Source organism: Furipterus horrens, unplaced genomic scaffold (genome assembly GCF_987537825.1).
Source record: "Furipterus horrens unplaced genomic scaffold, mFurHor1.1.pri manual_scaffold_11, whole genome shotgun sequence".
Lineage (NCBI taxonomy): Eukaryota > Metazoa > Chordata > Mammalia > Chiroptera > Furipteridae > Furipterus > Furipterus horrens.
This window is the reverse complement of record NW_028327181.1, coordinates 58,552,001-58,577,568: the sequence shown is the minus strand read 5'-3', so window position 1 is coordinate 58,577,568 and position 25,568 is coordinate 58,552,001. Positions and strand designations below refer to the sequence as shown.

The 25,568-nt window shown below is 36.1% G+C and overlaps 1 protein-coding gene across 1 annotated transcript in view; it reads right to left on the bottom strand.

Annotated features, from left to right (window-relative positions):
* METTL16 (methyltransferase 16, RNA N6-adenosine) overlaps positions 1–25,568 on the bottom strand; it is a 58,775-nt gene that overhangs the window by 21,141 nt on the left and 12,066 nt on the right. The window contains exons 3-6 of the mRNA XM_090291646.1: positions 10,594–10,793; positions 6,591–6,731; positions 4,589–4,704; positions 1,163–1,305 (exon numbers count right to left, since the gene is read on the bottom strand). Of these exons, the coding sequence (XP_090147772.1) occupies positions 1,163–1,305; positions 4,589–4,704; positions 6,591–6,731; positions 10,594–10,793 (600 nt within the window). The remainder of the gene's footprint in view (positions 1–1,162; positions 1,306–4,588; positions 4,705–6,590; positions 6,732–10,593; positions 10,794–25,568) is intronic.

Genomic DNA, 25,568 nt, shown 5'->3' with positions numbered 1-25,568 from the left:
TTGCATACCCACGTTCATAGCAACATCACCCACAACAGCCAAAAGATGGAAGTAACCCAAGTGTCCATCAACAGATGAATGGGGTAAATAAAAATGTGGTATATACATACAATGGAATGTTATTTGGCCTTAAAAAGGAAACTCTGACACACACTGTAACATGGATCAACCTTGAGGGCATGATGCTAAGTGAAAGAAGCCAGTCACAAAACTACAAGAACTATATGATTCCATCTTTACAAGGTACCTAGAATAGTCAAATTCATAGACAAAAAATAGAATGGTTGTCAGGGGCTGGGGGACGAGGGGAATGGGAAGTTGTTGTTAAATGGGTACAGAGCTTTACTTTGCCAAGAAGGAAAGAACTCTGGAGATAGTTGCACAACGACACGAATGTCCTTACTGCTACTGAACTTTAAACTTCAAAAATGATTAAGATGGTAAATTTTGTTATGTGTATTTTACCTCAATTTAAAAAAAAAAATCTCTTCTATGTCTCAAAGCTAAATTCTAGGGTTGAAAACCTTTTAGTTTTGAACTACCGCATTATCCATCATTTCAACAACACTTGGCAGGGTGAGAAGTCAAGTGAGGGAAATAGCTCTTTCTGAGTGGCGTATGCTGCTCAGTAACAGGTGTGTTGCTCGAAATAATTAGCTTTTAAAAAGCAATAGCCTTAACTTCCCTCTGGAACTGGTTAGTGATCTCAGTTTCCCTTCATTAAGTTTCTGACAGCTCAATATCCTCACATCTGTCACTGTTTGGGAGACTGATTCCAAGAACAAAAATTGCTTCAAGGACAAGGCAACAAATTTATTCTGGTTCATGGGACAGATTTGAACCCATCTGTTTTCTAATCAAAAGCCATATTTGAATCAATTTTGTTCCATTGCAGTACAGAAATAAAAGTAATACAATCATATGATATTTTCCTCCTTTCTATCCATGTAATACAGATGATTACAGTAAACGCAAACCAATTAAAGGCATGAAAGCATCCTTAGAAACAGGGTCTTTACAGACCATAGGACCTGCTACCTTTTCAAGTTTTATCTGTTTTTTCTTTAGATCGTTGTGATTATGTTGTTTCTAACTAAGTGTCATGGTTTTTTGTGGTATTACACAGGGGGAAAATATTCCCATATTGTAACAACCAACTTACCTTAATCTTTTTTTAAGCTGTAAACTGTCATGGATGATCCTTTTAACAAACTCTAATTCACCTCCTTCTGCCATGATCTCTGTGATACCTCCTGTATTTACAGAACTAGGTGGGGGTCTTCGAGGATTTCGAGAGTTTACTCCCTGAACAACAACAAAAAACCCTGGTGAAAATTTTTACACCTTAAGATTAAGTCTTTGACTGTGATGTAGTTTAAAGTAAGAATGCTGAGACATCATTTTAGTTTCCAAATATCATGCTCAATTTAGGATTTAAAAACCGTATAATCATATCAATATTACATTTTCAAAACTGCATTAATGCAAATATTCCTTCCTAGGATCCTTTACCTTCCATCTTTGTATGTGGATAAACATGCAGAAATTTTACCTTTTTATGTACTCAATTCTGTCACTTTTCCTTTATGTTTTTTGTCTTGGTATCATGTACAATAAATATTCCACCCAAAGGTTATATATAACTCATTACTTATGTTTTCTATTACCACTTTCATGGTTTTACTTTTAAAATTTAGTCCACTCCTACCTCACACCATATTAAAAAAAATTCAAATGGATCAAAAATCTAAATATAAAAGTCAAAACTATTAAACTCTTAGAAGAAAACAAAATAGTAAATCTTCATGCCCTTAGACTAGGCAATGGTTTCTTAGATGAGACACCAAAAGCATGAGCAACAACAACAAAAATAGATAAATTGGGCTGCAAAAATACTGAAAACGTCTGAGCTGAAAAAATCACCATTAAGAAAGTAACAACACAACTCACAGAATGGGAGAATATGTTTGCAAATAATATATCTAATAAAAGATTTGTATCTGTAATACAAAAAGAATTATTTTTATACAACAATAAAAAGAAAAATAATCCTATTTTAAATAGGCAAAGGATCTGAACAGATATTTCTCCAAAGAAGATATACAAATGGCCAATAAGCACATATAAATATTTTCAATATCCTTAGCCACCAGACAAATGCACATCAAAACTAAAATGAGATACCACTTCATACCCAGTAGGATGACCATAATTAACAAGGATGTGAAGAAACGAAAACTAGAACTGCTGGTGGTGGGATGAAAAATGGTGCAGACACTTTGGAAAACAATCTGGCAGTTCCTCAAATAACTAAACATAGAATTATCATACGACCCAGTAATTTTACTCTTAGGTATATACGAGGCAGCACCCAAAAAAACTCCAGAAATTAGTTATAAAAAATTGTGTTAAAATGTGTTTAAATTTCAGTCACCTTCAAAGTACTCTCCATTTGATGCACTACACCTATCAAGACGTTTTATCCACTGCTCAAAACAGTTTTTGAACGCGTCGATTTTGATGCCTTTTAGTGCTTCTGCCGTTTTGTGTTTCACCTCTTCCACAGTGCAAAAATATTCCCATTTGAGGATTTTTTTCATCCAGGGAAACAAAAAGTCTTTGGAGGCCAGATCAGGTAAATAGGAAGGGTAGAGCACAAGGGTCACGCCGTTTTTAGTTAAAAACTGATGAACACTCAGTGCAGTGTGGGCAGATGTGCTCGTAATCACCCATCATGAAATGGGTAAACGTGTTGAAAGTCTTCAAGAGAAAAATTCACTGCAGCCGAATACAGCCTCTCACACCACCACCAGCTGGACCACTAATAGAGATGGGCTCCTAGAACACTCACCTAGTGGGGGAAGCCTGTACTACAGGAGCCTGCCCTCCAGAAGATAATTCTGGATTTTTGGGGGGTCGCTCCTTGTATATCCAAGAGAAATGAAAACATTTTCATAAGAGCCAAAAACAGAAACAACCCAAATGTCCATCAACTAAATGAATGGATAAGCAAGATATAGTATTTCCATATAATAAAAAATCATTTGGCAATAAAAATAAAATGAAGTACCAATAGATGCTACAATACGGATGAACCTTGGAAAATGTATTATGATTAATGAAAGAAGTCAGTGACAAAAGATCACATATTGTATGATTCCATTTATATGAAATATCCAAAACAGGCAAATCCATAGAAACAGTAAGTAAACTGAGACTAACTGGGTACAGTTCTTTTTTTGGAGGGATGGGAGAAAGGATGATGAAAATGTTCTAAAATGGATTCTGGTGATGGCTGTACAACTCTGTGAATATACTAAAAATAATTAAATTCTAACTTTTAAGTGGGTATATTATAAAAAGATTTAGTTTTGATGCTAGTAATATAGGGTGGGGCAAAAGTATATTTATAGTTGTTCGTATGGAAAATAACACAATCATAAATAAATAATGATACAAGAATAAATTCTGTGTTTTGGGTACTCACAACTGTAAACCTACTTTTGCCCCACCCTGTATTGTATTTCTTCATCTGGATGCTGATTCTACAGGAGTGTTCACTTTAGAAAATCCAGTTTATATTTATGGCATGTATACTATTATGTACATATGTTGTATCTCAATATTGAAAAAAAATGTACTCCAGGATACGGCTATTTTAGTTCTTCTAATTTATCTGCATCGAAGACTAAAATTTAGATTTCTTAAATTGTTTCACTTTATGTTCTAGAATGTTGATATTAATAAATTTCTGTCCAACTACCCTCCTTTCCCCTGAAAAAAGTTTAACCCGTCTGGAGTTTATTTTGTTATGGGGTACATAAATGGTACTTTTAGGGTACCATACTGATTCTAAAAAAAGAGTTTATCTCAAAAGCTTAAAGCATATACGCTACCTTATTTTCCTCTAATTTACTCCCTTTCTATTAATAGAGAATTAACAATTGCAGGAAAACAGGTGAAATCAATATTTCATAGTACTGAGGTTTTTAATAGGTTCTTTGTTTTTAATCCAATGTATTTCCATATTCATAAACAAATATATTTTTCATTTAAAGTGGGAAAGACTAAACTGGACATTTGTTTACTATCAAATGTTAGGTGGCAGTAAAAACAGTTAACCTCCTTTCTAAGCCAATAAACCCAATGTAGGCGTACACTGTGACCTAAATTGGTCCAATCGGAAGAAACCCAAAAGTAGAATGGTTTGGGGAAGAAAAGAACTCCCCCTCCCCCTCCCCCTCCCCAAATATTACTCTGCCACAAATAAACCCACCTGAGAACAAAACCAACCAAGGGCTAGGTCAGAGTCAAGAGAAACCTGGAAAAACTGAGCCTCAGCTTTGATACTACTATGAAACCCTTGATCAAATTGTTCCTAAAGTCAACACTACTGCTGGATTTCTCAGATACGTAAGCCAATAAACATCCTTTATTGTTAAGTCTATCTGTATTGGGTTTTCATGTGCTTGATTACAAAAGCATCCACATACAGATTCCAAAACAGAAGTTGTTCTTTGCTCTTATTTTTGCAAACAAGGTAAACTTAGATGAATATTCAGTTACTTTAAAGGAGAAGATATTTTACCTTGGCTTCCAACTGATTGGCAAAAAAGGGAGGATTGCACATGCAAAAGTCATAGACTATCTCAGATTCTTCTTTAAGAGCGTCCATCAGGAGTGTCTTCTGTGGTACTTTTACCACTAGGAGAAAAAAACAGGAACTGTTAACTACTATAAATGCTGTGGTAGTTTTCAAATATGTCCACAAATTCTTTGGCACCAGTCCCTTCAAAAGGTGGAGCTTGACTTTCCTCTCTTTAAGTATATGCGCCATTCACTGACTCGCTTTGATTGAACAGAATATGATGGGAGTGACAGGGTGTCACTTCTGAGGCTAGGTCATAAAAGTAATATGGCTTCTTCCTTGCCCTAGCTCTTGAATTACTTGCTCTAGGAGAAGCCAGCTGACATGCTGTAAGGATGGTCAAGTAGCCCTGAGAAGAGGTCCACATGGCAATGAACTAGGGCTTCCTGCCAACAACCATGTAAGTGAGCCATCTTGGAAGCAAATCTTTTTTAAAAATATTTTTTTTATTTATTGTTAGAGAGCGGGGAAGGGAAAGAGAAAGAGCTCCAACCAGGGACCGAACCTGCAATCCAGGCATGTGCGCTGACTGGGAATTGAACTGGTGATCTCTTGCTTTGCGAGATGACACCCAACCAACTTGAGCTACACCAATCAGGGAGGAAGAAAATCTTTATCCTTGGTCGATCCTTCAGATGATGGCAACCCAATGAAAAACTCTGAACCAGAAACACCCAGCTAGGCCATGCCCAAATTCCTGACCTACTGAAACTATGAGATAATGTTTATTGTTTAAAGGTGCTAGAGTTTAGAGTAATTTGTAATAGAGGAATAAATAACTTTAAAAAATGCATTAACAATATCAGTATCTCCCCTTAAAACAATGTTTACTACTAGCAAGAAAGGCCTATTTCTTCCATAAAGAGGCTTTATAAAGTCTCTTTATGGGAATAAAGTCTCTTTATGGGAATCTCTTTAATGAAAAACAAAACAAAACCAAAAAAACCCAGGCTTTTATATAATAAGCACAAAAATAAACAGTAACTGATTATTAAGGAAATTCACTATTTGTAGCATATTTCCATGTACCGAAATAAGAAAAGATGGTATAATTTAATCAACAGTAGGGTTTTCTTCCTTTTAAAATCTTGGTGACTAGGTTACTTTATACACTGTTGATCCTCACTATTTGTAGTATATGAACATATGTTTATGCTCTATCAAGTCATCACAACCACTGAATTAGTGAATACTGAACCGTTGGCTTTGAGGAGAAAAGTAAGGTGGGTTAGGTACCTGCAAGCCTCTGGTCCAACATTTTCATCAACTAATTTTTATGCATGTTTCTGTTTAACGACACTTTATTTACTATACATTGTTGATTCATTAACACAACTCATAGTCTATAGCACTATAATTCATGTCTGAATGGAGCTTATCTAACACATGTATTTTTTCTGTAAGGCACATCACAGCCTTCTCATACTTAGGAACACTAGGCAGCACTTAAGCACTATATTTAGGAGCCATTCTGAAAAGCAAAATCACCAAGAAAAAGCACAAAAGTGCAAAAAAGTAGCACTGAACAGCCCACGAAAAGGACACTTGTTTACATTATAAGAGCTGAAACAAGAAGGCAGAGCATCCCCTTGTTCAACTTTAGCTGGTAACATGCACGTTGGGTGACTCACGTTTTTGCCAGTCTGCACATGCCTATGGATAACCACCAAAGTACCATGAGTATTAATTTTGGGGTTAAAAAATTACCCCAACTAGGCAAATTCACAAATACAGAATCCATGAATTGGGAGGATCGACTGTATTTAGTGTATTTTCTTCTGTATTAATTCTGATAACAAAAGAGCAAATCCAATCACAATGTACCAGATATTTTTAATTACCAAAGTTTGTATATTAAAGCAAAAGATAGTAAGATGTGTTAAATTAGAAAAACTGGTTAATAAACAAAGCTTAAAAGGGGTATTTATTCTGTAGAACTAACCTTTTATAAGATCAGATAAGTTATTCTGTTCCACATTTTTCTTCGCATAGTTGAAGCACATATCATCTACTTCTGTTGCAAGGAAGTACCAGCCATTTAAGGTACTTCCAAGCAAAGGATAGATGCAGGATGCTCCAGTACCTAGTAAAAGGCAAAGTCAAGTCACAATGCACATACCTGAGGGAGAGGTGAGAACAACAAGCAAAAACACCATCCATTCTCCTCTTCGTAGAATTCTTATAGCCTTGACAGTTTAATTCATAAGCTGGTACCTAATTATGGACATACTGTGGCTACTGTATGTAGTTGTTTCATGTGTGTGTTAGTCTTGCTTCTTAATTAGATTCAGATTTCTAAGAGGCTACAAATCTTGCTGATCTCTTTTTTTTGTATGTTGTATGTAAAATAAAGTGTGCATAACTGGCTGGTGATCATCAAGGAATACATGACTGATTGAGAACTGTCAAAACAATTTAATTTGATTTATAAAATGCCTTCATTAATTTCACATAAAACTTGATTTTCTTAAAAGAAGTCAATGCTAATTGTTAAAACATCATGGTACTAGACATCCCATTTCCCAAAAGTAGAAAAAATATAATAAGGTATAAAAATTTTATGATAATAAACCACTTAATTCCCCACATATCTGTGAGTTGTTACCCGAAGGAAACCAGAATTACAAGGAAAAAAAAAAAAAAACTAAAGAGAAAATTCATCTTAGACATGGAGACATGGAGACATGGAGACACATTTGACCAGACCCAAAACATCAATCCCTGGCTCATCCCACCAAAATTTTAAGGGAGACATTCATGCTCCAGGCAAAGATCACTCTCTGACAACTAGGGTTTAGTCCTAAACTTGTATGTAGAATCCTTAACCATGAACTGGATGGACTATATACTAACCTCAAATATTGTTTTTACAACCATTGACTAATCTTGGCCAGTAAGATCTTAAAGAGAAGGAAAAAAGCCAGTGTTTCTCCCAAGGGCCTAAGTAGTTAGTCCATAACCAGCCACTCCAGGCCTGCGTTCCCCTGGGCACATCTTGGTGCAGAAGAGTGGAGGTGAGAGATACTTGTAATCCAGAGGAAACCCAGGCTCATCTTACTGCTTCCTCGTTAAGTATTCTGAACAGTCTAGTCAGAGAGAAGACAACGAATGGAATGGCCAGAACATTTAAGCTCTTCGATAGTCACAGTGATTGCTAAACTTTCTATCATGTTTATACCCAGGCCCTCCTTGAGGATGATGAGGGAAAGGATGGTAAAGGGCATCCAACCTCTCCCAGAGGCCATACTTATTTAGCTACCTGCCAGCCACTCTGGTAAGCCAGAGCCACTCAGAATAAGAAATTTAAAGTAGCACTTTCATCTCTGCAGGAAAAAAAAGGAAAAAAAGAAAAATCCAGACCAGATCCCAGGCCCTTGATTCTCACATAATTGCCTCTCTCTTCATATTCCAATTTTATTTAAAAGCAAAAAAACAAAAACAAACAAACAAACAAACACTTTTCTTCAGTTGCCTAATGATAAACACAGGTAAAAGGCCTGTCTTCTGCAATCAATCAATCAATCAAATTTCTCAGTTCTTAAAACCAAAAGACTTGCATTCTAGCATCCTAATCTCCTCAGAAAGCTGAATGACATTTTTAAATGGGGGGAAAAATTTTGTAATGATAAATAAAAATTGAAAGTGGATAATCATAGAATTAGAGCAAACTGATGGAGTCTGGGGGAAGAATTTATATAAAACCCTAATTAGGATGAATGTAATTTCAGCACCAGTGCCCCTTATGAAGAGCTAAAATCCATTAACCTCCTATATCCCCAAGTGTTATTCTAGAAGGGTTAGGGCATAATTAAAAAAAAATTAGTACCAAATAGGTTGTCAAACTTTTTAAACTTTCTATAACACATCAAGGCAATCTTCTGCCACGAACAAAAAAGGGCAAAAGCTTCTGTTATACCCTATTATTTTTATATAGCGCTAGCTTATATGGGGTGTTCATATTTTGAATGTTGAAAGAATAATGTATTTATCAATATTAAACAAATTATTTATTGGATATGTACTAAGTGCCAGAACCTTTGTTAAGCCTTGTTAGTAAGCAAAAAAGTAATAGGCTCTGCACTTTGCAATCTAGTTGTAGAGAAAGACATTAATCAATGAGTGTGTATTTAAAAACTAAGAAATAATGCCAAAGAAGATACATGGTTTTCTAAAGCTCATAACCAAAAAACTTATGCGAAAAGGTCAGAGAAGGCCTTCCTAATGAAATAAGGCTTGAGTTAACAACTACTATAAATGAGACTATTTAATAAGGCAAAGATGGGAAGCTCCACATAGCGGGAACAATGTGTACGAAGGTCTGGAGGTATGATGCCTTCACAGAAGAACTAAAGAGTGCAGAAAAAAGGGAGAAGCATGTAAGATGAGGCTTAGGGAGGCCTAGAAAAGAGGGCAGAAGTCAGACAATGAAACTTTTCATAGGACAAGTCAAGGTTTTGGGTGTTTATCACAGAAGCAATAGGAAGCCATTAAAGTGGTAAAGATGTGATCAGATATGGGTTTATACATACTTTCTGGAGAATGGAATAGATAATGGATGAGAACAGAGTTGCTACGAAGCTATTCTCTAGACCAGGAGAGATGATGGTGACTTGAACTGGGATGGTGGCAGTGGAGATGGAGAAAAGTAGATGATTTAGGAACCACCTGAGAGAAAACCAACAGGAAATGGTGGCAGACATTCTCAGTGAGGACAGGGAAAAGTAAATGTCAAGGATAACAGGGTTGATTGCGGTGGAATCACTGAAATAAAAAACAAGGGCAGAAGACCAAGATTCAAAAGAAAGAATATGAGTCTGGTGTTAAAGACATGCAAAGTCTAAAATGTTTCTTATTCAAGTTTTCTCATATGTATGTGACTAGAAAAGTAACCTGAGTTGGAGAAATATATATTTGTAGGTTATTCGCATAGAGGTGGAAAATTACGTCACAGAGGTGGATGAAATTGTCTACCGATAAGGTGCTGAATAAGAAAAGGGCTAAAGACTGACCTTTACGGGTATGAAAGCCTAATGGCCAGATACAAGAAAGTGAGCCTGAAAAGGGGAGAAGAGACTACAAATGAGAGAGGAAAACCAGGAGTCTGGTGCCATGGAAGCCAATGGAGGAGAGTGTATAAAGTAGAAAGGAGGGGTCAATAAATGCTGCTAAAAAGGCCAAGTGTGATAAGGACTGAAAATGCATGCAAATGTCAAATCTAAACATTTACTACTATCTAGAAATCATGTTTGCTATTAACTATATTATATTTAAAAAGAGTCACAAACCTTTTAATTGTTTTTCTCATAAAGGACTCGTAAAGGGCACAGAATTAAAAAAAAAAAAAAAGGAAAACAACAACACTAAACCCTATGCATAAAAACATTGGCTATGACAAACGTATAATACATTTATAATTGTAAAACATACCCTGGCCTCATCTCTTTCTGTATATCCACTTAGTCTCCTAAATGAATTAAATTAGAATCTTCTCCACGTAGAAGTTTACAATTAGGAGAACATCTTACTTTAACTCAATGACTTTTCTTCACTCTTTAATAGGTTCCTGAAAGTAGTCAGGTCCACATGATCTTTTATCAAATGGCCATCACCACAAAATCACAATATGGAGACTATGTTACTAATATTAAATAATTCAGAATAAAAATAATACCCAATATACACAGATACCAACATGGTAATCTGAAAAGCTAAGAATACAAGAGGCTTGCTTTCATTTTGCTCTCTTACCCATTTGCTCCTTATTTGGTGCTGACAACCCCTTCTCAAGAGAAATCAATGGCAGAAAAGCCCAGGTATAGCAAATAAGAGCAGTAATATCTATAGCTAGATTCTTTCACAAAAAAATACCCAGAAGTTTACAAAGAATTAGACCTTGAAAAATTAATACTTACATTTAGTAAAAAGAAGAATTTAAAACCACATACCTATGTCAATTCCTCTTCGGAGAGTACTTTTATCAGAATCCTGATGACCAATCAGATCTTCTACCCAATGAATATAGTTGAGTCTCAAGGGAACTGTGGGAATTAGTCTCTCCAATGGAATATCAATAGAAAGTCCAAAATCTTCCCTTAGGAGGGTACAAGTTAGAGCTCTGACTGCTTCAGGGTCTTTAAAATTAAGACTGTGGGATGGAGAAAAAGAAATAAAACTGATTAGTAAGATTTGCTATGCTGTACAAGCTCTATAGTAGCTAGGCAATACCACCATCCATTTGAATTTCCTAATAGATGACAAATAACTGTATAGAGTATTCAGCATGGTTGCATCCACACAAAGGTGTTTAACACACTCAAAGCGTACAAACGGTATATAAATTTTCACCAAAGACACTGCATTTTCATACATGAAAGAGGACAAGAGTATCTCTGTTCCTGCCTGCCTGACTCCTTACCTAGCTATGTGACTTAGGACAAGTTGAATACTATTTCCTCAGCTGCAAAATGGGGATAATACCCTGGCTGCTGTGGCTCAGTGGACTGATTGTCGGCCTGCGAACCAGGCACATGACTAGGTTGCACATCAGGTCCCCCCCCAGTTGGGGGCGCAAGTAAGAGGCAACCACACAGTGATGTTTCTCTCCCTCTATTTCTCCTTTCCCCTCTCTCTAAAAGTAAAATAAACAAGTAAATAAAAAGGCAGTCCCATTTTTTTAAAAAATGGGAATAATAATACCTATATCATAGTGCTTCTGAGATAATCTGTAAAAAGTATTTAGCACAATGCCCAGTACATAGTAACTATTTTCAAAGTGCTTGCCATTTTTACTATTATCAATTAACATGATTTGACATTAGCATTCTTTGAAAATTAAACTTAAAAATAGAAAGAAGATTTAATAATGAAAATAGGATATTTAAATATAGTATTATAGACATCAAAGTGTGACCATTTTTAACAGCTTTACTGAGGTATAATTTATATACTATAAAATTCACCTACAGTATACAATTCAGTAGTTTTAGTATATTCATAGCATTGTGCTACTATTACCACAACCCAATTTTAGAACACTTCCATCAACACAAAAAAAGAAACCCCATGCCTATTTGCAAGTCATTCCTTGTTTCTATTTTCAGCTCTAGGTAACCACTAATGTACTTTGTCTCCAGAGATCTGCCTTTTGTGGACACTTCATATAAATGAAATCACACTGTGTGTGTTCTGTTTTCCGGATTTATTCACTTAGTACAGTGATTTTCAACTTTCTTTCATCTCATGGCACACATAAACTAATTATTAAATTCTGTGGCTCTCCAAAATATGTATCAGGTTGGCCAAAAAGTTTGCTTAGTTTTTTCTGTACAATGGCTTTAGTAATGCTTAGTTGTCTTGTAACTTCATCTGAAACAATTTTGTTAGATTGTATTGTGACAGCTGTCACATCAGTGTGCATTTAAAAATCTTATCAAAATTGGGAAATTTTTGTGCAGCCATTTTAATATTGAAGATGGAAGAAAATATGCAACATTTTTGGCGTATCATGCTTTATTATTTCACGGAAGGTAAAAATGCAACTGAAACGCAAGAAAAGATTTGTGTAGTGTATGGAAAAGGTGCTGTGACTGAGTGAATGTGCCAAATTTCTTCGTATTGACATTTTGGCCAAATAATTCTTTGCTGTGGGGTTGTCTTGTGCATTAGAAGTTTAGCAGCACCTCTAGCCTCTCCCATTTGAAGCGAACATACTTAAAATATCCAAATCAATAGTTACTAGTGAAAATTAAAACTGTGTCTTTTATCTTATAGAAAAAACTAAATGGACTTTTGGCCAATCCAATAGTTTTTTTAACAATCTGACAAAAAAAAAGGGGGGGGGGAATAATTTTGATTCATTCACTCTGGATGGCTATTGATGTGTTAGCTGTTGTCATTTTTTATTTAACAATCTAAGGGGGGGCTGGGTGAGGGAGAGAAATGGGGGAAAAATGGGACAACTGTAATTGAAAAACCAAAAGTAAAAATAATAAAAAAAAACAATCTAAGGGAAAAGAAGTCAGTGCTCCTGACTATTTAGAGTTTTAAAAATTCTCGCAGTACACCAGTTGGAAATCGCTGACTTAGCACAATGTTTGAGGTTCATACATGGTATAGCATGTATCAGTACTTCATTCCATTCTATGGGCAAGTAATATTCCATTGTATGGATAACCACATTGTGGTTTGTTTATCCATTTACAACTTGATGGGCATTTGGATTGTTCCTAATTTTTTGCTATCATGAACAATATTATTATAAATATTCACATACAAGTCTTCATATGAATGTGTTTTCATTTCTCTTGGGTAGATACCTAGGAATGGATCATCTAATAAATTTTTGTTTAATTTTTTAAGAAACCTGTGCCATGTTGATGTCAAAATGCTGCTAAAGTGAAAACCTTAAAAAAGAAAACCAACAGATCTTACTTATAAATAGGACAATAAAAAGAGAACAGAAATTGTCATGGGGATATAAAGTACAGCATAGGATATAGTCAATAATATTGTAATAACTACGTATATGGTGCCAGATGGGCACTGGAAATATGAGGGAAGGGGGAACACTTTGTAAAGTATATGACTGTCTAACCACTATCTGTACATCTGAAACTAATGTTGAATGTAAACTGTAATTGAAAATAAAAAAAATAACAAAAAAAGAACTGCCCCATCTTCTTTTCTGTTCCATCCTTAGTCATCAAATGACCAATCATTTTGAAAAACTCAATGCCTCAATGCTTGAGTCCAAAGACAGAAGAATGCTCTATCCACCTGGTTACCATGGAAACTTCAGACAGGTACCATGGACCCAAGCTCCTCCAACACCCACAGCAAAAATGTTCTAGTATGGGAGTTCAGAAACCTATTGTAAAATCTAATCTTGGTTTTGCAATCAACTAGCCATGAACTTTAAAGTCAGTTCAGTTATTAGGCCTCAGTTTCTCCATCTGTAAAATTAAGGGATTGGACACAATAATCTAAGGGTCTTTCCAGGTAAAATTTTATGGCTCTAAAAAGAACACTGTGAACTATTACTAAGGTAGTCATTTAAATATTTGTAGAGCAAATTATAGAGACACGAAACAATAGAAATAGTTATTGAAGACAGATATAATAACCAAACAACAGTAAACATATCACTAATTCTTCACTCTGAGCCCATAAAAATTTATTCTTCTGCTATATGATATAAGTATATAGTAACACTACTGAATACATATTAAGAATATACAATGGTTGTTAGATGACATGCCCTACTCTTTAGAAAAATTACTTTAAAAAAACCAACTTTAATAATAAAAGAACTTGTGAAGAGTGTTGATGGATTAGATTTCAGGAGTATAGATTTGCTTATTGTATATACAAAACTTGCACTCTGTACTTTAATATAACTATTTCTTGCAACTTTAAGAATGCTTCAGGGTACTAATTTACAGGGAATAAATGCAAGAGATTAAGAACAAAACTTTAATATAATCTACAGCAAACGGAAAGAAAATGGTCACAGTGAAATCTAAAGAGCTACAGTAAGAGCCTAGAAGCAACGACACTAGCATAGCAATGAGCATACCCAGGGTTTCAGAATTTTGTTTCCAAATGCCACTCCTTACTATAAAAAAAATCAGAGTTCCTTAGAGAAATAGCTCTTCTAGGTTTGGAGTAAGCAAAATACAAAATTATTCTGGAATATTTTGTTGTATCAGAGAATAGAACATGCTCAAAGAAAGATGAGGACAAGTCAAAAGGACAGAAGCCAGCTTGAAAGGGCTTCCACTGGCCAAATCTGGAACAATCTGAATGAAGAATGCTAGCAAGGGATTGTAGCCCATAGAATAAAAGAAGTCCTTGAGCCCTGACTGGTGTGGTTCAGGAGACTGAGCATCATTCCACAAACTGAAAGGCTGCTGGTTCGATTCCCAGTCAGGGCACATGCCTGAGTTGCGGGCCAGGTCCTCTCCATGCACAAGGCAGCCAATTGACATTTCTCTCTCACATCATTGTCTCTCTCTCTCTCTTTCTCCCTCCCTTCCCCTCTCTCTAAAAATAAATAAAACCTTAAATTAAAAAAAAAAAAAAGTCCTTGAGTCCATACTTGTATAAATTAGTAAGTGGGAGAGAAAGAACAGCTCTTACTTGCAGTAGAACAACAACAAATATAGAAGCAATGAAAGAATTACAAAATTACTCTCAGCAGTTACCATATTAGTAATTGTTTCAGTTAAGAATCAATAGCCCTGGCTGGTGTGGCTCCACGGATTGAGGGCCAGCCTATGAACCAAAGGGTCACTAGTTCAACTCCCAATCAGGGCACATGCCTTGGTTGCAGGCTAGGTCCCCAGCTGGGGGCATGTTTCTCTCCCCTTCTTTCTCCCTCCCTTCCACTCCCTCTAAAAATAAACAAAAATATTTTTTTAAAAAATCAATAAATGCTAAAAATAGTAGGTAAAAGTCTGATGATAAATAGTATCAAAGTATTTCCCCACAACTCATCATTTACAAAGGAGAAAATATTAACTCTACAATGACAAAATCAAATGGATACCACCTTAACCAAGTGATCAAAATTAACACCACTATTGGGACAAACTGACATCATATGCTTCAGTGATACACTGAGGACAAAAGAGGACAAAGAAAAAACTTAAAAAAGTATACAAAAATGCAATGGAATTCAGAAATGAGACAGTTGATTACACAATCCTGACAATCTACTAAAAACCACTGAATTATACAATTTAAAAGGGTGAATTTAATAGTATGTGAACCATATATAATAAAAAGGAAATGAAAAAGAAGTTTTTTAAAATTAGAGAAAAATACAGGAAAGGCAGATAATGGAGACTTGCCTAATACACATAACTGGTGTTGATGACTAAGAGAACCAAAGGAATATTCTAGGATATGGTTCAAGATAATTTTCCAAAAAGAGAAGACTCAATGTGTCTGGAGAAAAACGAATACAGAATTAGCAACACCGACACATACCTAGAGAAGTCATTAGACTTCAAGGATTAAGAGAAAAAAACCTTCAGACATCTAAGGCAAAAAGGTTAAATCACCTGGGTGTGGGGGGGTGAGGGTAGGCAGCAAGGTAAAGAAAGCTGGCTTCAGACATCCAGCAGGTACAAAGACAAAAGAACACTGACTCTGAAGACCTTTGGGGGAAAAGGATGTTACTCAAAAACTTTATACTTAAGCCAAATTATACTTCACTCACAATGACAACAGATAAACATTTTTGAGGATACAAGAACTCTAGGAACGTAACAGTTCTGATGGTCCCTTTGTGAAAAAATTCCCAATGAAAAAAGTTCAACCAAACAAGAGACAAATGAAAAAACTATGGTGCAAGGACTAGCAGTGAGCACTGAAACTGTTTTAACCAAAGCTAAGATTAAAAAACCTGTGAACCTCAGATAAACATGATACAGATGTTTGTAAGCCATGATAACGTACACATAATTAAAATTCAGGAGGGGAAATGGGAAAAGAAGAGGTATTTAGTACATTATTTCCTCATCTTTTCTAAAGGGGGTCAAAAGATTTCTTCTGGAGTTAACAAAAGTAGCAGAGCTAAAAGTTTACATTTAAACTATCAACACTAGAAAAATTGAGAGAATTGATTCAATCAGATAAAATCATGTGACCAAGAAAAAGGAAGTGAGCCCTAACTGGTGTGGCTCAGTTGGCTGGGCATCGTCCTGCAAGGCAGAAGATCACAGGTTCGATTCCTGGTCAGGGCACATGCCTGAGTTGCGTCCCCAATTGGGGCACACCAAGAGGCAACCGACTGATGTTTTTCTCTCACATCGATGTTTCTCTCCCTCCCTTCCCCTCTCTCTAAAAATAAATAAAAGAAAGAAAAAGGAAATGAAAACCAGGTGATACAATGTAAAGAGAAAAAAAAGCAAGCAAAACAGAGCACAACATAAAACAAATGTGAATACATGTAAACAGTAAATTCATATTATAAGACTCAGATAGATCATAAAGCCAAAACCAACTATGATAAACTATGCTCTAAACAAAAATTATGCCCAAACCAAGATCCAAAGACTGAAAACTGAAGCTTAAGCAACAGTAGTCCAGTCAACTGTAAGTAAAAAGAAACAGCAGTCATGAACCTAACAATAGATAACCTTACATTTTGAGGGGGGAAAGGGATTAAATGAGATGAGATGAAAAAACAAAAACAAAAACAAAACCTGTGCAGGAACAGTCAAAAATACAAAAAGCTGGAGCAAAGTCAGGAGGATAAGAATTCCAAAAGTGAGTGAGTTTCCATTTAGGTGGGAATTGGTGATCTTTTAAAAGATCTGTTTCTATAAGACAGTGAAAGTTTATTGTATAAATATATGCTAGCAATAAAAAGTCTCATTAAAATATATGAAGTCTATTTAAAGGGGTATTAAGTCCACCCCTAGACATCAGAAGTACAGACATATTATTTCTGTCATTTGTGGGGACTGATAAAAGAGAGTTAATCCATGGGCAAGCAACCATGAACTTATATTTGCTTCAATCACAGAGCAATTGCCTCAATTTTCACATTAAAAAAAAAAAACCAACTAAACAAAACCTTGCACTACCTTTGTATTTCTTCTCATTTAAAAGCAGTACAAACTCAGGTTCAATAAGGTAAATGGCGTAGCAATAAAAAGCTGTCAAATACAATAATACTGTATTTTTATTCCTGTGAAAACCAAGCATGCAAAAAAAATGAGCCAACTCCATTTCTTCAATGACACAGCAATGAGAGTCAATTTTTTAAAAAGATATTATTTATTTACTTTTAGAGAGAGGGGAAGGGAAGGAGAAAGAGAGGAAGAGAAACAGCAATGTGCGAGAGAGATACATCATTGATCAGGTTGCCTCTTGCCTGCCCCCAACCAGGGACCCAGCCTGCAACCCAGACGTGTGCGCTGACCAGGAAACGAACCAGTGACCCTTTGGTTTGTAGGCCAGCACTCAATCCATTAAGCCACACCAGCCAGGACAAGGGTGAATTTTTACACATGGAAAAAAGTTCACATCTGAGTACCATACTATGGCATTCAAATAAATTCACTTTCTTATTCTATAATAATAGTTCAATCTATTTCTAAACTCCATTGCTAAACATACAAAAGAAATATATTCTAATATAATGTCTATGTTCAAAGTCTTAAAATCTGAAATGCAAAATTTCAGAATTTTTGTATTGAAGAAACTTAACCTATATGCTTTATAAAATAAACTTAAACAATATTACTTAACAGCAGTATATACTGACTTAAAATTACTATCCTACAACTTCTTTTTTCCCCCGACAACTTCCAAATGTTATTTTGTACTGGCATTTAAATAAAATTGTGAAAATCAGGAATTGCAAACTCAAATATGTACAAGGTGCTACTCGAAATGACAGTCCTGACAAGATATAGCGCTTGTGCTAGGATGTAAATCAATACACTGAAGAAAGTCATGCAACCAAACGTCTGCTGAACTAAACGTGTGGTACAAGGTCCTTCATCTCTATGGAGAGTAACAAAGAGATTGTGGCCAAGCAGCCAGTTCAATGACCACCCTTTCAGTAGTGCTATGTCAAAAGGAGCCAGAGGACACAAATAACCGTTTCAAAGGGTATGGCCATCTCAGTTCTAGGTAATTAATGTCAAATGGGTTTGCCACACCAGCCAGTCTTTGCAAATCTCTAAAATTTTCACATGAACCAGCAACCCATAATTTTATATGAAATTTTCCTGATTCTTAAAATCCATGTAGGCAATAAATAACTGTAAGCTTTATCCAATGCATAGGCTTACATCTCCTATAAATAATTTTTTTTTTTTAAGTGTGGCTACTCCACACTTTTAAAGATGAAGTATAAAAATGTTTCACTTTCGCCCTGTCTGGTGTGACTCAGTGGACTGAGTTCCAGCCTGTGAACTGGAAGGTCACAGGTTCGATTCCCGGTCAGAGCACATTCCTGGGGTGCAGGCCAGGTCCCCAGTTGGGGGTGTGTGAGAGGCAACTGAGCCATGTTTCTCTTGCATGTGATGTTTCTCTCCCTCTCTTTCTCCTTCCCATACCCCTCTCTAAAAATAAATAAATAAAATCTTTCAAAAAGTTTTACTCTTTAAGCACTCTTTTGCTCAACTGTTGTATGGAATAGGTTAGAATTTTTAAAAGTTCTGAAAGCTGGCATTCATCCCTTTATTCACTCAACAGATATTTATTGTGTGTCAACTATGTGCCAGGCATTGTGCAAAATGCTGGAGATACTGCAGTAAGCAAATACAGATATAATCTTTCCCTTCATGAAGCAGAGGGTCTGGTAGAGGATAAGTATTAATCCAAGAATCACTCAAATACATGTAAAATTGTCACGGTAAAGAATGCTGTAAAAGGTAGGTGTAACGGGCTATGAAAACTGCGGAGTAGGTAGAACTGTCTTAGGAAGGCCAGAGGCTTCCCTGAGGAGGTAACTGAGCTAAGAAGCCAGAGTAGAATAACACTTAACAACGGAAAGAACTAGGGGAAGAAAACATGCACAGCACTCTAGGGTCCCAGGTAAAGAGAACAGCAGGTACAAAGACCCTGAGGCAGGAAAGAATTAATGGGGGATTCTAGGTACTGAGAGGGCCACCTGAGAGGGCCACCATGTCTAAAATACAGAGGGCAAGGTAAGCATACAAGATGAGGCTTCTAGAGAGGAAGACGGGCCATATTATGTAGAGCCTAATAATTAGGATAACTAAATTTATTATCTAATCCAGGCCTCTACTGAAAGTGAAAGTAAAAGCTATTATAATCACACCAGATAATTATAATCTATGTTAAGGATTTAGGTCTGGAATGAAATAAAGTCATACCAGAGGACCAGCATGGAAATTAGGAAAGAATTAAATGCCAATTAGAAAACAATTGCTCTATTTGAGTTTAGAGACTGGGCAGAGGTGGCAGTGACAAAACAGAGAAAGAAAAAAATGAAAGGAATTAAAGAGATATTTAGGAGGATAAATTTACAAGATTTGGTGATGGTTTGATATGTGCAGTGTAGGAGGATGTACCTCCTATGAGTCTGGATTGGTCAACAGGATAGACAGTGCCATTTCACTAAAAGTGGGAACTCTGGCAGAGACCCATTTTTGAGGAGCAATGTCATAAATTTGAGCTGTATCTGAGACATCCAAGGGGGGATATTGGGTAAGCAGTGATCTCTAGGTACAGAGCTCAGAAAACTGGTCTGCAGAAACAAAAGTATAAGTGATTTGCAAACAAACAAGTGAGGCCCTGGCCTGGAGAGTGCTTAAGGGGAAAATACAAAGTGAAAGTGCTTAACACTAAGCCTTGAAGAATCTTTTAATGGTTGAATATGCAATCATTACAGAGAAATCTACACAAGGAGATGGAAAGAGTGGAAGAAAGAAAACCGGAGAGTGTGGTATGGTGCCCAGGAAGCCAAGAGAAGAGTGTGTCCATGAAGGAAAACAGTGAGAGCAGAGTGACCTGCTTCTCAGAAGTCAACTGAGAACAGAAACTGGATTTAGTGACAAGATCACTGAAGACCTTTTCAAGAACTGCTCTGGTAGTGGTAGAATTAAAAACCACTCTGGAACGAGAGAAAGATTAAGGATGTGAAAAAAAAATGGAGACAGTAAAAACAGACAGTTCTTCAAGAAGTAGAGTTGTGCAAGGGAGAAGAGAAATGAGGAATAATTTTTTAATGGGAGACTTAAACATGTTTAAAACTCAATGAAAAAATTACAAAGGCCACATATGTGAAATTCTGTAGAGACAAAGCACAAGAGGGACTGCCAGGGGCTGAGTAACAAAGAAGCGGGGAGTGACTAAATGGCTGCGAGGTTCCTTTCGGGGTGATGAAAAGCGTTCAGAAATTAGATAGTGGTGATGCTTGTACGATCTTATAAACATACTACCGAATTGTATACTTTAAAATGATGACTTTATGGTACGTAAATTATAACTCTATTTTTTAAAGTCAAAGGGGAGAAGCTTGTAGACAGAGAGGGATTAAATATTTAAGAGAAGGAATACTGGACTGTGTAAAGTTCCTGAGATAACAGGAAGATAGGAGATCTAAAGTACAGATGGGGTATTTAATTGAATTAGAATATACTACTAGTAGTTATAATAATACAGTATTTGATTGCTGAAAAGAACCAAAGCCAAGCGCATGGCCTTCTGTTGTGTTTTCCATTAACTCACTCCTCTTTACAACTCAGTTCAAGAATTTAAAAAAACATTAACAACCCCATGGGTTAAATAAGCAATTAGTAATACACAAAAGCAAAGATCCTGAAACAGTAGAAATGAGCATTATGGATAACCCTAAATTAACCAAAGAACCCCAAATCCTGCTTGCAAAATATTAAGAAACTATCTGGATTATCTTTTAAATGCAGATCTCCATGCTAGCTAAAGAGCAAATGACAAAAAAGAAAAACCCAGTCATCCAAACACCTCTTTACTCTTTCCAAGTACAGTTAAGAGTATAGCAATTTTCTAGCAAAACCCAGTGACTTACTCTAAATCCAATGAAACTTAAAAAAAAAAACTCCAACGGTAAGAAAAACAGTTAAATAAATTTGTTTTATATTACAAAAAATTTAGGAATGACTCCAAAGTAAATAACAGTAAGTAGGATGAAAAAGTTGTAATACATCCACACAAAAGAAAACTCTGTAGTTATTAAAAGGAGTAAGACTGGGCTGATCCACATATTCCTGTACAAAGAGGTTTCCTTGATTTTTAAAAAAAAAAGCCAAAAGTTTGAGTACAGGCCAGTTTGTACAAAATGATCACATTCTCATAAAAATAAAGCAAAGCAAAAAAAGACCCAGTACTTATACATGCATAGAAAACAGTCAGCTGAACTAAGTGGCTGGGTTGGTGAAGAATGGGGTGGTCTGTAGGTTTCACTTTAAAACTGGTTTCTCTTTTGTATCCTAATGGCTTGGACAGGAAGGGCCCAGAGGTCTGAGAGGGGGGAAACCTAAAATATTTCCCTCAGCCCAAACTAAGTATAATGGGCAAACGGGTTTTGGACAGGTAAGATGTGCCTGGCACACCTTCCTCCAAAGAAGCCCTTTTTTTTTCTTCACCTAATGTGGGACATTGAATAATTAATCCCTGCCTTTTGTTATCTAGTGGTTATGGAGTGAATGATGTCTTTTAACCCTTTTGCCAAATCTGTTGCCCCCAGAATACAACAAGGATGTCAGACTGTTAAATCAAGCATGCCCTTGTCCAGGGATAGCCAACGGACCTGGAGTCTGCAAGATCCTTCCCCATGTGGGAAGGCCACCCTCCCCTCCACACCTCCACTCATTAGGGATTTCTGGACCCAAGGGTAGGTAGGATGACAACCACGTCCAGCTCGAAGCAGCTAGAGGAGCTCGAGACCTTCACCCATTGTCCTTTATAAGATTATAAAGGGTCTTAAGTCTGAGAGGGAGGGATTGTTATTTTTTATTGTTGAAATAATTAATTAATCATTTATTTAAAAAAAGAAGAATATATGAAAGGGTGAAGCGGGAGAGCTTGTATGTACAAACCATGGGCATGGATTTGAGGGGGGGATTGCTGGGGGAGGGAGGGTGCTGGGTGGAGGGGAGCAAAGGGGAAAAATTGGAACTATTATAACAATATAATCAATAAAATATACTTAAAAAAAAAAAAAAGAAAAAGTCAGGAAGGCCCTGGCCAGGGAGCTCAGTTGTTTATAGTGTTGTCCCGATAAGTCAAGGTTGCAGGTTCGATACCTTGTGTCAGGGCACATTCAAGAAATCAACCAATGAATGCATAAATAAGTGGAACAACAAATTGTTTGTCTCTGTCTCTCAAATCAATTAAAAATAATGTCTGGAAGGGTTAGAACCACCTCTGAATGTGGAAATGGGTGGGGAGATGAGTAGGAGTAGAGATTTTCACACTCCTCATAGTTTTGTATTATCGGAATACGTTTTATATAATAATCACCTTCATAAGTGTCTTGTGACTATATGAAAAATGTTTATAATACAACTGTCATAAAGTGGTGGTAAAAACAAGTCCTATGATTGTATCTCTATCAAAATTATAACTGCAAAGCCCTGGCTGGGTGGCTTAGCTGGCTGGAGCATTGTCGTGTACATGAAAAGACTGTGTGTTTAATTCCTGGTCACGGCGTGTACCTAAGTAGCAGTTTCTATCCTGGCTGAGGAACGTAGGGGAGGCAACCAATCAATGTTTCTCTCTCACAATGATGTTTCTCCCCCACCCCTCCTCACAAATCAATAAATATATTCGTGGGTGAGAATGTTTAAAAACTGAGAAAAATAATAGTACTGCAGCTTGAGCATTACATAGTGTCACGAAACATTTGGAGCAAGAGAAATAGCAATATAATGTTTTCTTAAGTGTCTTCAAACAGAGTTGTTTATAGAAACAGTTCTGCTATTCAAAAAAATACATATGTATTTACTTTGATGGATACAATTTATAAATAAGGAACCACATCCTAATCACCAAAAAGTATAAGAGGCACCAAGCAGAGGCTAGTCTAATTGAAGAAAGCTGGAAAATCAATGAAGAGATGATTCTTAGACTTTTGTGAGCAAAACAAGTGTTCATTTTCCTACTTCCAGGAAAACATAGACACTAATCTGAAGGTTGGAAATCTTTTTATAGGACAAAGTCTAGTCATCCAACTTTACTAGTTAAGTATTTAGGTCACTTTAGCACCCTGGGACATTCAAAAATCTTGAGCACAGGCAAGATCTTTTTCATTCTCATTTCTTTTCTTTTTTAAAAGATTTTATTTATTTATTTTTAGAGAGAAGGGAAGGGCGGAAGAGAGGGAGAGAAACATCGATGGTTTGCCTCTTGCACGTCCCCATGGAAATAGAACCGTCAACCTTTCAGTTTGCAGGACAACTCCCAATCCACTGACAAAACCAGTCAGGGCTCATTCTCATTTCTGAGATCACAGGAACTAAAATTAGTTCTCACGTGGAAATTAGCAATTTTTTTCCATCAGTCTTTGTTATTTGTTTAACACATCCAGCTGCACAAAACAGCCTATTGTCACTGGCTCATGTCAGATTTCTCCCAAATGACTCCTGCACTGCTACTGATGAAGGCAGTATTACCATTATAGACAGTGTTTGGAAGGATCCATTCTGTGAACCACAGTTAAAATATCAATCATTCTAACACTGAACCTCTACAACACAGGCTGAAGCCTTCCAATTTTACTCCAACATTGGTTTCAATTAATTAGATCTTCACCAAGATGTTAAAAATGGTACAGCCACAAGATATGACAAAACCCTTCAATGTTTGCCTCACCCTCTTCCTATTCCTTCATAGACAAATGTTTTTTCCTAAAAAAAATTTTTTTAAATTACTTCAGCCTATTACAAAACAACCATTCTGAACATCACAGTTCATAACCTTTTAGTCCCTTTCTAGGCACAGCATATCAGTGCAGATATTTTGGTTTTAGTTTAAAACAAAATTATCATGTTTTATAATCTGTAATATCCATTCTAAAGACTACATGGTATTCCATGTTCTTCATACTAAGAACCTACCTATGGATATTTGAATTATTTCCAATTTTCCTTGTTAAAAATATCCTCAAATATGTATTATTTAAGTATGCTTTTTACAATTTTCAAGGTGCAATTCTACCAGCATTTTATCACTATGTCACTTGACTACATTTCTGCCATTGATGAATACAGTACTGTAATATTTTATCTTTGCTAATTTAGTCCATTTCCCCCTCTTTGGTGAATTACCAGTTTTTATCTTTAACTTTATCTCTTAAGGGATTTTTTCTTATTGTCTTATAAGAGTTCTATATATAAAAAAGGAAGCTAATACTTTGTCATACACTGTAAATATTTATACTGTTTCATCACATTTTACTCTTAGTATTTTCTGATATATAGAAGTTTTTACTTCCTATGTAGTTAATTCCATTCTTAAAAAAATTAATTGTACCCTAGAATATTCTTAGAAAGACCATTCCTACACAAAGTTATAGGCATTCACCTTTATGTTTTTCCAGTATTTAAAAAAATAAATGTATTGAAATAATTAATCAGGAATTTCTTTTGCATCACATATAGGAAAGAGAGTATAATGCACCCTTTCCATGGCCTGTCCCAACTGCATCTATTGAAAAATCCATTACTGAAAATAAAGAAATCCACTACTGTCATTCCCACCCCTAATGACCTGAAATGCTACCCTTATTCTACTCTATAGTCTTTACATGGTGGGGTGGTTTCTTACTTCAGGTCAAGACCTAAAGTAAGCACATAAAGTGAAAATCCAGTATGGTTAAAATTACACTGCAAAATTCTTTAGTCATTTACAATACTGTGAGATATTCAAATTTTGCGAAATACAAGGAGTCAAGACTCATTAAGAAAGGAAGATTCACCTCCCCACTTTGCACTCCCTCTGGGAAGTACACTATTGAGTAGGATGACTGGTAGGCATCATCCTGCGATTTAGTGTGCATATGCAAAGGTTCTGCTATTTAGACCTAAGTGCGTTACCAAATGCCACTCTGTGAGGGACAGCTGATAGCCCATTCTTGCTCCAATGCTACTACAGTAGTCCCTCTCTATACTGCGGTTCACTTATCGCGGACTCACTGTATCACGGGATTTTTAAAAATATTATATTTAATTATCGTGTATTTTTCGCTATATTGCGGCATTTTGTGGTACTGTATACGTAGGTTGTTAAAGTTATGTAGGTTTAAGAGTGTAGAACAGATTCTAAGAAGCACCAACAAACAATAGGAGTCACAAAAATGGGGACACAGAGAAACAACCCCCCATTGAAAGGAAAGGTAGAATCCCCAGAAAGAGTGCTAAATGAAATAGAGGGGAGCAAACTATCAGATATGGAA